Raw genomic sequence first — 13,661 nt, 5'->3', positions numbered from 1 at the left:
CGAGGAAACCAACTACACGAAAATGCTACAGCGCAAAATGGAAGAGGTTCACTGTGTGGTGCCGGAAAAAGGGCCTGCAAAACAGAATGACAAGAGACTCAACAGTACTGAGGTACCTCACACACCTTCTGAAGAGTAACCTCTGCTCGAGCTCACTAAGGGTACACCTAGCGGCCATCGTGGCCTACACCAGAGGTGAAAAAGGTGGAAGTTTCTTCAGCTCGCAGGTGGTGAGGAGATTCATGGAAGGAGCCAAAAGGATGGCCCCCCCGAAAAGGTTGCCGCCGCCGGCATGGAATCTGAATGTGGTCCTGACGGAGCTCATGAAGGCACCGTTTGAACCCATTCACAAGGCCACACTGCAGATGTTGACTATGAAAACAGCCTTTCTGGTGGCCATAACCTCACTACGCAGGGTGAGCGAGCTTCAAGCACTAACGCTGCAGGAACCCTACATTCAGATTCACAAAGATAGAATAGTCCTGAGAACGGACCCACACTTCATGCCCAAGGTAGTGTCGGCGTTCCACATAAATCAGGCTATCCAGATACCAAGTTTCTTCCAAAACCCGACTACAAACGCAGAAAAGGCACTGCACACCCTCGATGCCAGAAGAGCGGTGATGCACTACATTGAGAGAACCAAGGAACTCAGGAAGTCGAAACAGCTGTTTGTGTCCTTTGCTACTAGCTTCATGGGTAGACCAGTGACTAAGGGCACCATCGCAAGGTGGATTGCCCTCACTATTCAATTCTGCCACAAACAGGCTGGACAGGAGCTAGCGGAGGGGCCGCAGGCTCACTCCACAAGGAAGAAAGGGGCCACCGTGGCCTTCCTGGCGAACACGCCCATCCAGGACATATGCCTCGCGGCAACTTGGGCATCTGTGCACACGTTCACGAAACACTACTGCGTGGACATTCAGATGAACAAGGAAGCACAGGTTGGACAGAAGGTGCTTCAGCACATTTTCAACGACCAACGCTCATCTACCACCCAGCCGCCACAGAACTAGGAAAACCGCTACAAAATCGATGCACAGCATAGTGAATCCAGAAAGATTCACGCTGCAAAACGAATAGTTTCTTACCTGTCGGTGTAGTTTTGCAGCTTGAAGATCTTTCTGGATTCACTAGCGAACCCACCCACCTCCGCCAGGAAGATGAGGCTGGAGGAAGAGGGGGTAAAATGGAAAAGATCAAAGAAATACAAACATACAGATAAAGGGACAAGAAGGATTAATCAATCGCCTAGGGTTAAAAAAAAAAAAAAGAGGAAAGGAAAAAAGAACCCGAAGATGGCGCCCCAAAGGTGGGACTTCCGCAGGAAGCACGACGACGTCACGGGAGGTGCACCAAATGGTGTACGTCGACGCCCACCTGGGCTACAAAAAAAAAAAAAAAAAAAACAAAGAAAAGACTACGAATCCGGACCCAACCACAAGATCGCGGAATAATGCACAGCATAGTGAATCCAGAAAGATCTTCAAGCTGCAAAACTACACCGACAGGTAAGAAACTATTCGTTATCCACAGAATTTATCGAAGCGGCGGCCAGTTCAAGACCTAGTTCCACAAATAATTCTCACAGCTGATGCTTTCCTGATTGGTTGGGGAGCTCCTCTACAAAATCTCCCACTTCAAGGTGTATGGGACTCCAAACACAGGAATTTCCATAACCGTCACCTAGAGCTGCAAGCTTTTCACCTAGCAGTGAAAGCCTCCCTACCTCACCTACAACACAAAGTTGTCCAAATTCGAATAGACAATATGACAACTATGTATTAAATAGAAAAACAGGGGGGTGCATCTCCCTCCAATAATCTGTTAGCACAGAAAATATGGAGCATAGCAATACATTACAACATTCATCTACTAGCAAAACATGTCCCAGGGACAAGCCGAGAAGTTGCAGACTTTCTAAGTAGGACGCAGCAACAGTTCCACAACCGAGAAGTCCACCCCACAGCCCTCCTACCATACCGTCAACGATGGGGGGGTGGGGGGGGGGGGTGCCACAAATAGACCTGTTCACAACCCTAGAACATACAAAATGCCCATACTTTGCAAGCAGGGACCCACACCAACAGTCCTAGGGCAACGCTCTGTGGATGAACTAATAAGGAATATTTCCATATGCTGTTCCTCCTCTCCCACTACTTCCATTATGGGCTAGGCAACTCGGACAAACACTTCTTACAATGATACTTATAGCACCAACATGGCTCGCCAACAATGGTTTTCAACACTGTTGGAGCTCCCCCTAGTAACACACGAGAAGCTTCACCATAACCCGGATCTTCTCATACAGAACAGGACACAGACACCTCAATCCCAAGGAAATTAACCTTGCAGTATGGCTCCTGAAGTCTTAGAATTTGGGTACTTAAACTTACCACAGCAAAGTATGGACATTCTTAAAGAATCTCGCAAACCTTCCACAAGGCAATGCTATGTGGCTAATTGGATAAGATTTGTTATATACTGTCGAAACCAACCCACTCCATGCAAAAGTACAAACAATAATTACTTATTGCATTTGTAAGCAACATAGACAACATTTACCATTATGTAAAATACCTGTTATCAAAGCTTTTATGGAAACACTTAAAAGAATCATTCCTTCCAGACTTGTACCACCATAGAACTAAAGCATCGTACTAACAAGACTTATTAGTACGATGCCTCCATTTGAACCACTCCACTCGTCAATTGCAATTTTTATACTGGAAACGCCTCTTTTTAATTGCTATTAATTCACTAAGAGTCAGTGAAATTCAGGCACTAACCCATGAGGAACCTTTCTACCAACTTCATAGGGACAAGGTACTACTTAGAACAAACCCTAAATTCCTCCCAAAAGTGGTTTCCAACTTTCATATTACTCAATAAATAGATCACCTGTTTTCTTTTTCGAAGCCAGATTCAGTTGCAGAGAGAGCTTTACATACTTAACATGTTAAAAGAGATCTAATGTATTATATTGACAGGACCAAAACATTCATAAAGACTTAGCAATTATTTGCCTTTACACCTCCTCACGTAGGAAACACAATTTCTAAATCGGGATTGTCAAGATGGATTGTCAAATTCATCCAAACTTGCTATGCCAAAGCTAAAAGGCTTTTACCTGTTCCTTCTAAAGCTCACTCCACTAGTAAAGTGTTGTATTTTATGGCTTTTTTAGGGAACATGCCTATTGCTGATATTTGCAGAGCAGCAACATGGTCCACTCCACACACATTCACAAAACATTATTATATGAATGTCTTTGCATATCAACAAGCCAATGTTGGCCAAGCTATTCTAAAAACTATTTGTAAAATAAACTGCAACGCCCACAGGTTAACCACTGCCTAGGGAGAGGGACTGCTTTACAGTCTATGCAAAGCATGTGTATCTACAGCACACATGCCTTGAATGGATTGTTACTTGCCCTGTAAGCATCTGTTATTGGCATCTAGTGCTGTAGATTCACATGTCCCATCCCTCCTCCCCAAAAAGCCTGTGTAGATTATAGATTGTATCCTTTATATACTTACATCATTACTGCATGGACATCACATTAATGATACATATTACTACTCCATTCTCACCGATCTACGGCAAAACAATCTGGAAATGGAGTTGTTGACCATGCGCATTATCACCAAGAAGAGGAGTCGCACAGCCTCGTGACTCGAAGAAAACTTCTTGGAACAAAAACAACTTGTGATCATCTGAGCCTAACACTAGATGGCGGACTTATGCAAAGCATGTGAATCTACAGCACTAAATGCCAAGAGCATTTGCCTACCGGGTAAGTAACCTAATCCAGATCAACCAGGAACATTGTTACCAAAGGTAAGTTCATTTTTCTGGTTTGCAGTTTTATCTACCCATCTTAAGAATGTGCATTGAAGTCCTAAACTGTCCCTCCTCTACTTGGTCAAATTAATGGTGTGGTAATTCATGTGGTACAGGCCGGCGGATCTGGTATCCTCCTTAATGGAGCAATGTTCTGTTTCAGCTCCTAGTTTTCTGACTGTGGGTATAGACAATGTGGAGCATCATAAGAAAATGGCCCAAACTGCTGCAGGTGGTGCTGTACCAAAACATCAAATTTACAGAAAGTTTACTGATTTATACAGCACAGTAAAATCAAGCAGTGTAACTCGCTCGGAGATAAACAAACACAGTAGATTAAGAGATAGAAGCAACAAAAGTAAAATAATCCTTACATAACAAACCCCACTGAGGAGCCTGCTCTTAATATACATCCTCAAGCCCTCCACTAGTAAATTCTCAGGCTGACCAGTTCATCCTGCCAGCTTACACTTTTTGAAGCATTAGGACATCTGTGCACCCCCTTAAGACAAAATTTTCTAAACCCTTTGGTTTGTGCAAAACGGTATTACTTTCACTCATGCTTCACCTTCATTTTCAGTGGGTAGTTAACATCCAGATATTGGCAGTTTAAATTCCTCCTTCACTTAATTGTGTCTGTACTGAGGTTGAGGGAAAGAGCAATTGACCACCATAGCAGACCTCCAACTAACTCAAAGCACGCTGCAGAATACACTCTCAAATCAAGTGACCGTCACAGTCCCATCCCCACCTATGCCTCCCCCCCCATCCTCGGTGTCCACCAAAGCTACATCTGTGACTGTAGTGTCGCTCCAGCTTCTCGATTCAGGCAACTATGACACCAGACTTTCCTCTACCCCTGTTGCCCTATCAGAGAAGGACTCTAATTTAGGTTTTATTGCTGTACAGACTATTCAGTGTTGACAGTTTTCAACATCAGATCTGATAATCAGTCTCCCCTTCTGTGACTGTTTAGGAGGCTTGAAGAACTGTGCCTCAATAGTCTTTGACTTCGGTTCAGTAATGGTGAAGCACTATAGGACTAGCAGACCGCTCAGGCTCTTCGACAAATTCCTCTACAACTTGACTCTTCACTTAAACTCAAGACATTAAATGACTTGGGCTACTTTGAAGGGACTGCCGTGGTTGATTAGCACATCAGCTCTGTAACGCCAGTTGGGCCACAGTTCTGTCTGGTCTATTAGTGGGGTTCCTGCCACTTTTCCTCCAAAGTAGTCCTAAGTAATTTTCCCAGTGGTTCCCTTCACATGTCACTCATTCACAGTATTCACGATCTGTAGCTCCGGTCATGGTTTATTCTGTCAAGGGCACGGTCCACTGCCTACTGCTCTCTGTTCATTCTATTGATTCAGTGCAGGTCACTCTGCTGTGGCATGGGTTAGGGGTGCCTGTGCTTGTCCTTGCTGTTCACTAACCCTGCACAATCTCACAAATTCTGTGCCTGATGGATGGAGCACAACTCGGTTTATCCTTGGACAAAACACTGGAAAGATAGAGGCGCCACGAGTCAGGGAAGCTTAGCTACGTGAAGTGGCTTGACAGCAACTTTGTCATGTGTTCTGACCACAGGGAAGGGTGACGGTCTGGGGCAGTAAAAGTAAGCACCAAAGAGGAGTAACCATCCTGAGTCCCGGTGAGCTGTGCCACCCTGTTCCAGGTCTTAGAAGCTGCTGCCTTTCTGGGCACAATCTTACATTTCTGTTTTATATTTTAAATATATTTTATATATTTTTTTTAAAGCATTGGACAGAACTGAATCAGTATTGTCTGTTCAAATTTATTTTCTAATTTTGATTGCAATCGTTTTAAAAGGAAAAACTGTTTAAAAGAAAATAACATTTCATACTGTTTAATGTAATCTGTTTAACAATAAAAGGAAAAACATCCGTTTTTAGAAGTGCTCAATGATGCTGCACATTGGCAGAGATAGTCCATGATTTCAGTAGATTCCCTTGAAGGTGAACTCTGATTCCAATAAATCACTTCTTTATTTGAAACCCTTTTGTGAAGGACGAATAGAGAGATTGTCTGAGAGTTTTACATTGCTTCAAGTTTATTCCTTCCTGTTTTGCAGCTCTGCAGACCCCCGCGGTCGGTTCGAGACACTGGCCTGGGTTGAGCGGGTGGTGATCTTGGGATCCGCAAAACCAGTCACTGTCTCTGTTCGGCATGCTGGTGAGTATTTGCCTTTTTTCAGTAGCGTACGCTGACGAGTCTTGCACTGAAGAGAGGAAGATTCATGACCCTTTAAATTGGCACTAGAAAGGTGCAACCATTTCCTCCTCTCCCCAACCCTCTCGCCCCAATCCTGGGACATCTTGTAAGTTCTGTATGGCTTAGTTCCACCTCTGCACTGATGACGTCTGTAGCTGATCAGTGTGATCTGCCTCTTTCTACCTATCCTTTTCTCCAGTCACACTCCTTTTATCTTTCAGTGATCTACATTTAACTTTTTCTGTGACCCCTCCATGTCGCTGTCCTTTCCTAGTCACCATCTTTTCTACCTTGTTGCTTTCCCCTTCTTGCATACCTTCCTTACCTCTTCATTTGCTGTCATTTATTTGTATTTCCTGCAGCAACAGAAACCTGAATACAAAATAAGGTGCATTGGAACAGTTGAACAGTATGTAGTCAGTTATAAGCATGGGAACCTATCGAGGATGTTCTGGTTATTGATCGGTGATAGATTTACATAGATACAGTATGAACATGTCTTTAATTTATATATACTTACAATGTCCGATTTAGTGAACAGCGCTTGGGGTGTAGATGTTAGCAATCTCCTAACATTTGGTGATCCTCGAGAGCAGTCTTGAAGATGGTGAGCGCAGAGTGTCTTTCAGATGTGAGAGAGCTTCAATGTAGGGATCCCAATAAGTAGAATGACCAAACTCAGGAAGTCGCACAAACTGGGTTGGGGTAGACTAGGGTTTAACATTTCATGAACAAAAGTTACAAGACTTACCTGCATAGAGTAAAGAAGAGGCAGTTTGTGGAAGAATTATTAAGGCTTTGAAGATCAGGATCAATAACTTATAAGGAGGTTGTTCTTAGCTGACAGCCAGTAGTGTGTTTGGACAGATTATGAAGGACCCTTGTGGCACATTTCAGTGCTCTATCTAACTGGGAAAAAGAGTACAGAGGAGCTCAACTAGAAGACAGCTGCGGTAGTAAAGTAGAACTTAGGCCAGTGTGGATATTGGTGACTTCTCCATGTCAATGGAAATGTGTAGACACATTTTTCAGATATGCAGTAGTTGCAATGTGGCTGTGGCATGTTCATGGAAGCTTTGCCATGGACAAGGAGATTTCTGGTTCAAAGTGTGGGAGGTAGTATATCTGGGAGAAGTAGGTAGGGTAAAGCAGGGATGCAGGTGCTGAAGAGGTAGTAAAGTAGATTATTTTAGTTTTAGTTCAATTAGCCTAAGTGATCATATCAGTGGCATTTGACTGTGAGGCAGTTGGAGACCTGGGTTGCAGGTTTTTTGTGAAAGTGTGGTAAAGAAAAAAGTTGTGTTTCATCAGCATAGAGACAATGAGAAACTGGTGTAAGTTATGATTTGGCTGGCAGGGTGAGCTATAGGGTGAGACGAAACACTGCTCAAGGATTTTGCAGAAAACAGGAGTAGGGAGACACGTTTGCAGTGGCTGATGGGTCTATTTTTTGTAGTGGTATTTCCTGATCAGGTTTAAAGCAAGTCCCTATAGGTAATGGTGTTAGACGTGTGGTTAAAGAGTGAAGTCATGGGTTTTATGATTTGAGCACAGACTAGGCCAGACTGTGCGCTTGATGGACACAACTTCGAGTGTGGGTCTTAGTTCAGCAGATGTGGACCATTTTGCTTCGATTCACCACTCTTCTTCTCTGGGTGGGGTGCTAGTTAAAAAATAAAGAATAACTTGCAGTGATCTTTAGGTTGGACAGAAACATGTCTAAGATATTTAGCATTCCACTAAAGCCTGAACTTTACTAAAGTTTTCAAGGAATAGACTAATAGCAAGGAATTCGTAAGCACCAGTCCACAGTGTGGTAGATCTTGACCAACTAATTTCTATTTCCTTAGTTCAAGAAATATTGCAAATGTGTGGTTTTAGATGCATTCCGTCATTTGGTTTATGTCTTGGTGAGAACCAGGAAGTGATCCGTCGTTTATGAAAGGTTTGTAAATTAATTGTGCTTTTTAATCAATTTCACTGCTGCATACTTTGTATAAACCATAGCTAAAGTTTTTCCTAAATTCCTCAAGAGGGCACTGTTTACCAAACCTTTGCCTAGGAAAGCACATCACGCCAGCGCTCTAACCTTGTCACTGGCTCACTGAGGTCAAAAGACCAATCTGTGGATGGGCCCTTCGAGCAATGCAATCACCCATCCTTCATTCAAGTAAAGCTCCAGTGATACTGAACAGACATCTCTGTTCTAGACCCCTGTAGGAAAGTGCCCCTTTTTGACATGGTCACCCCTACTTTTTGCCTGTATTTGATGTGATTTTGACTGGGAGTTGTAGGAAGCAGGCTCTGTATATACTATTTCAAAGTAAGGTATAGTGTGCACAGAGTCCAGTGAATCCCCAAAGGGAGACAGCGGCTAAAGTAGATGATGCTTTACTCTCTAATTGTGGTAGTGTGGGCAAGCAGTAAGGCTTTCAGAGGTTGGTGTTAAGCATTTATTGTACACACTCAGACAAAAAATGTCACACACTCGGAGACTGAACTCTGACCAATTTGTTTTGTACAACAATATTATATAGTTGTATTTTATTTCTAGAACCAAGCCAGGCCTGGCACAGGTAAGTGTAATAGTACTTTGCACGAAAAATGCAGTTAAATACAGTTTGGATGCAGTTGAATGCAATTGGATTGGTTACAGGTAAATCACTTGTTCAGAAAACAATGGGGATTACTTTTCCAGATTACTTTGTACTTTTCCAACTCCACACTTCAAACATTTTTCACAGAAAAGCAGTCAAGGCAATCCTATGAAAGGGAATTAAGTTATTGGTTTAACGGTAAGTACTCAGTTTAGGGAGTTGGTTTTCTGGGGTTAGAACCAGGGCATCCCCAGCGATCCCTGCCTGGGATCTGGTAATCCCTGCCTGGGATCTGGTAATCCCTAACCTGCCTAGAGTCTCCCAACGATGCCTGAAGCCCCTTTCTCGATGATACACCCCCCCACCCCGACCGGAGCCGGTAAATAGAATCTGACACCAAAAGACACCCTTGCACCCGACGCACGTCCTTGGGTGGTCCAATCAACGGTTTCCCGGCTTGAAGTGTGGAGTTGGAAAAGTACAAAGTAATCTGAAAAGTAATCCCCATTGTTTTCTGAACAAGTGATTTACCTGTAACCAATTCAATTGCATTCAACTGCATCCAAACTGTATTTAACTGCATTTTTCTTGCAAAGTACTATTACACTTACCTGTACCAGGCCTGGCTTGGTTCTAGAAATAAAATACAACTAAATAATATTGTTGTACAAAACAAATTGGTCAGAGTTCAGTCTCTGAGTGTGGGACATCATTTTTTGTCTGAGTGTGTACAATAAATGCTTAACACCAACCTCTGAAAGCCTTACTGCTTGCCCACACTACCACAATTAGAGAGTAAAGCATCATCTACTTTAGCCGCTGTCTCCCTTTGGGGATTCACTGGACTCTGTGCTCACTATACCTTACTTTGATATAGTATATACAGAGCCTGCTTCCTACAACTCCCAGTCAAAATCACATCAAATACAGGCAAAAAGTAGGGGTGACCATGTCAAAAAGGGGCACTTTCCTACAGGGGTCTAGAACAGAGAAGTCTGTTCAGTATCACTGGAGCTTTACTTGAATGAAGGATGGGTGATTGCATTGCTCGAAGGGCCCATCCACAGATTGGTCTTTTGACCTCAGTGAGCCAGTGACAAGGTTAGAGCGCTGGCGTGATGTGCTTTCCTAGGCAAAGGTTTGTTAAACAGTGCCCTCTTGAGGAATTTAGGAAAAACTTTAGCTATGGTTTATACAAAGTATGCAGCAGTGAAATTGATTAACCCCTTCGCCGCGGCACGATTTCCGCCGCGGTGCTGGGGGGGTTTGGGGTCAGCGCGGCGCCGCCATGCTCATGACGGAACCACGCCGTCATGAGTCACGGGCGAGCTGTGCTCATGACGGCGTGGTTCCGTCATGACTCCGCCCACTTGCATTGATCGCCCGCACAGGCGGGGAATCAGTACAGCGTGGGCGGAGCGGCCGCCAACGGCCGCAGCATGACGGAACCACTCCGTCATGAGCACACGGCGCCCGTGGCTCATGACGGAGTGGTTCCGGCATGAGCAGGGAATGGGTTAAAAAGCACAATTAATTTACAAACCTTTCCCAAACGACGGATCACTTCCTGGTTCTCACCAAGACACAAACCAAATGACGGAATGAATCTAAAACACATTTACAATATTTCTTGAACTAAGGAAATAGAAATCTAGTTGGTCAAGATCTACCACACTGTGGACTGGTGCTTACGAATTCCTTGCTATTAGTCATCCCAACTTACCTCTCCAACTGGTGGTCTTCGTGGCAGAGCGGGCAGTGTTTGTTCAAACCGGAGAATCACCATTGAAAGTAACGGGGCACCCGACACCAAAACAGCACCCTGCACCCGGCCCCCCTCGTGCCGCTGTGGGTGCACCTCAAGTGAAGTTGAACTCCCTTTTGCCCTGGGCTTAAGTCCAGGAGCTTTGCTCTCTCAACCTTGTGGCCTGCTCGTGAGCAGCCACCAACCGGAGGCCCCTTATCCCCCACTGGATAACATTGGGCCTCAGCACTCTGCACCCGGCACCCTTGTGCAGCTGAGGGTGCTTTGAAAGTGCATCCTTGACCCTGGGGGATCCCTTGTATTAACCCCAGAAAACCAACTCCCAAACCTAAGTACTTACAGTTAAACTGAATACCTGGGTTTCTCCCATAGGACTGCATTGACTGCTTTCTTGTGAAAAGTGTTAAGTGTGGAGTTGGTTTGTATGAAACTGCATATGTACAAAAACTTAGTTACTTACCTTTTATCTAAGAGATCTCTCCGTGTGATATCTAGACAGTAGAAATAGTAACTTAATTCATCTGAAAAGTATCGTACAAAGTAATCTAAAAAGTAACTGAAAAGTAATTCCAATTGTTTTACGAACAAGTGACTTACCTGTAACCAATCCAGTTGAATTCAACTGCATTCAAACTGTATTTACCTGTATTCTTGCAAAGTATTATTACACTTACCTGTACCAGGCCTGGCTTGGTTCTAGGAAATAAAATACAACTAAATAATATTTTTATTAAAACAAATTGGTCAGAGTTCAGTCTTTGTGTGTGACATAATTTTTTGCCTGAGTGTGCATAATAAATGCTTAACACTAACCTCTGATAAAGCCTTACTGCTCGCACTCACTACCACAAATAGAGAGTCAGTTATGATCTACTTTTACCTCTGCCTACCTTTGGGATTCCACTGGACTCTGTGCACACTATGGTATAATATATACCCTAGGAATAAGGAGGTAGGGGTAGTACCCATGGGATCTTTCACTTGTGAGTCCTGATGAAAGCCGGGGTATTTAAGGTAGCCGGCTGAAACATGTCGCCGTTTTTGCAGAGTGCAGGGGTAGGGGACTCATTAAAGCCTACCAGACTGTTGTCTGTCCGATAGGAATGATTTTAGTAAATTCCGGGCCTGATAATATTGATTTCCGTCAGACGTTCCAGCAGCAGACCATGATTTACTGTATCAAAAGTCGCCGAGAGATAAAGCAGGATAAGGTCTTCCCCTCTGCCCTGATCGAGCGCCTGCCTGATCTCCTCGGTAGCCTTGATCAAAGCGGTTTCTGTGCTGCATCCGGTGTGCAAACCAAATGGGGTGTGTCTAGGTGATTATTTGATTGAATGTGTTCCATCAGCTGGATGTTCATGATTTTTTTCTATGATCTTTGATGGCAGGGAGAGACAGAAGATAGGACGATAGCTGCTGGGATCTTTGGAATCTAGAGTTGCTTTTTTTAATAGTGGATGTAAGCAAGCTTTCTTACAGGTGGAAGAAAACCTACCTGTCAAGATCCTGAGCCAAAAAGTAGCTGTGAGCTGAGGGGCAATAGTCCCTACCACAAGTTTGGCCACCCTTGGTAGGCATGGGTCCTGGGGGGGATCCACAGGAGGTGGCTTTCAGTATGTTGGTGGCCTGTTCTAGAGTGGGCTGTGTAAAAGTGCTGAATGTAGGCCCATTTTCACTTGCATTAGTGGGGAAAACAGTTTGGGTGGAGCCAACAGATGAGCCACGTTATACAACCAAGTAGTGTACTGAGAAGCGGCTGCATCTGCATTGTCGGAGAGAGTAGGTGTGGTCACAGACTTGCTTTAGGCAGCCTGCCACACACACACACGTTTCTGGACCCGTGGGTGGAGAGCCTCTGCTCTCTGGGACCTGTACAATGCACACCCTGGGCAGAGGTGTCGCACCTCCTTCCCCAGGATGGGCCAGTGCTCGTATGGGAAGCTTCAAAGGTAAGGTGCCCATTGGCCGAACCTACTACTCTACTAAAATGCCCCCTAGAATTAGTATTTTGGTGGCTCCCCCAGACCTAGAAGCTATATTTCTGCAACCTACGAAGGACTTGAAAGACGCAGTGCAGCAAAGCCTGAAGACGACTATTTGCTTGGCCCCAATCCTACCGCCTGTCTCCATCTTTAAAGACTCCGCAAAGAAGACGCCTGTCCTGTGGCCAGCAAGTTCCAGAAACTTGAGGAAGACTTTCTGCTCTTTTACAAAAACAAGATCTCAAGAGGACAGCGGTTCTGTCCCCAAGAATCCAACCCAAAGGACGCCGGTGCCCTCTGGATCCACAAGTTCTGCCCACTCTGCACCCGACACCTACGGCCTGTGTCCAGGGGGCCCACCAATCCAGAACAGGTTCCCCAGTGAGCCTGACCTCCAGTCCAGCGTTGGCTGACCTCTCCTGGACTCCACGACAACGCCTGCAGCCTGAAACCAGAGGCTCTCACTGACTGGGACTGACTCCGGTAAGAAGCCCCTGCATCTTGGTAAGCTGAATAGACAGTGCACCTACGAACCTGTACCTCTCTACTTAACTCTTCTGTCATTGGTCTTCCTCCTGCAACCTCCGGTGCGACGCCTGCTCCCTGTTTGTCAAAAGCAGAACCCTCATTGAAAAGCATTGTGCGCCTGACGTTGACATTACACCCTGCTCCCGGCCGCCCCTGTGCCACCGTAGGTTTGGTGCTGCTTTACATGCCCCCCCTGTGCTTAACCTAACCCCCAAAGCTTGACCCTGGCAACAGATTTACCTACCTGCAAGCAGTGTGACTTCGAGGACCCCAAGTTGCCATTGAAACGCATTGTGCCGAAATACGATTTTGACCCCTACACCCGGCTGCCCCCCGTGCAGCTGGTGATGCAGTTTTGGTACTCGCCTGCCACTTGCTCCTTGTTGACCATTGGTCACGAGGACTGGAATTGTAAGTATTGTACTTACCTGTTAAACTGCATTACTCTTTTCCTCCATAGGACAACCTTGAATTGTTCAGAGATTGCATCTGTCGACTTTTTAAAGTGAAAAGTAATTTTAGTAAAAAACATATCTGATAGAGACTACTAGCTGCAAATTACTTCACATAGAATTATCCCCAGGCGTGAGACTGGATCCGGAAACTTTTTTGCCACAGCATCCCTGCATGCCAGGGCGACATCACGCGACTCCGCCCATGCGTCGTACGTGAAGTCAGCGAGGTCACATAAGACCCGCCCCGGCGCGC

General features: G+C 44.9%; 1 protein-coding gene across 3 annotated transcripts in view; it reads left to right on the top strand.

Annotated features, from left to right (window-relative positions):
* The window catches only part of GANAB (glucosidase II alpha subunit), a 329,555-nt gene that overhangs the window by 264,680 nt on the left and 51,214 nt on the right, over window positions 1-13,661 (top strand). For all 3 annotated transcript variants that reach the window (XM_085626079.1, XM_085626077.1, XM_085626078.1), the window contains one exon: window positions 5,942-6,042. In XM_085626079.1, coding sequence (XP_085482205.1) covers window positions 5,942-6,042 — 101 coding nt within the window. The remainder of the gene's footprint in view (window positions 1-5,941; window positions 6,043-13,661) is intronic.

This window comes from Triturus cristatus, chromosome 9 (genome assembly GCF_964204655.1).
Source record: "Triturus cristatus chromosome 9, aTriCri1.1, whole genome shotgun sequence".
NCBI classification, from domain to species: domain Eukaryota; kingdom Metazoa; phylum Chordata; class Amphibia; order Caudata; family Salamandridae; genus Triturus; species Triturus cristatus.
Note: the sequence above shows the minus strand (reverse complement) of the source record. Positions and strands in the feature narration are given on the sequence as shown.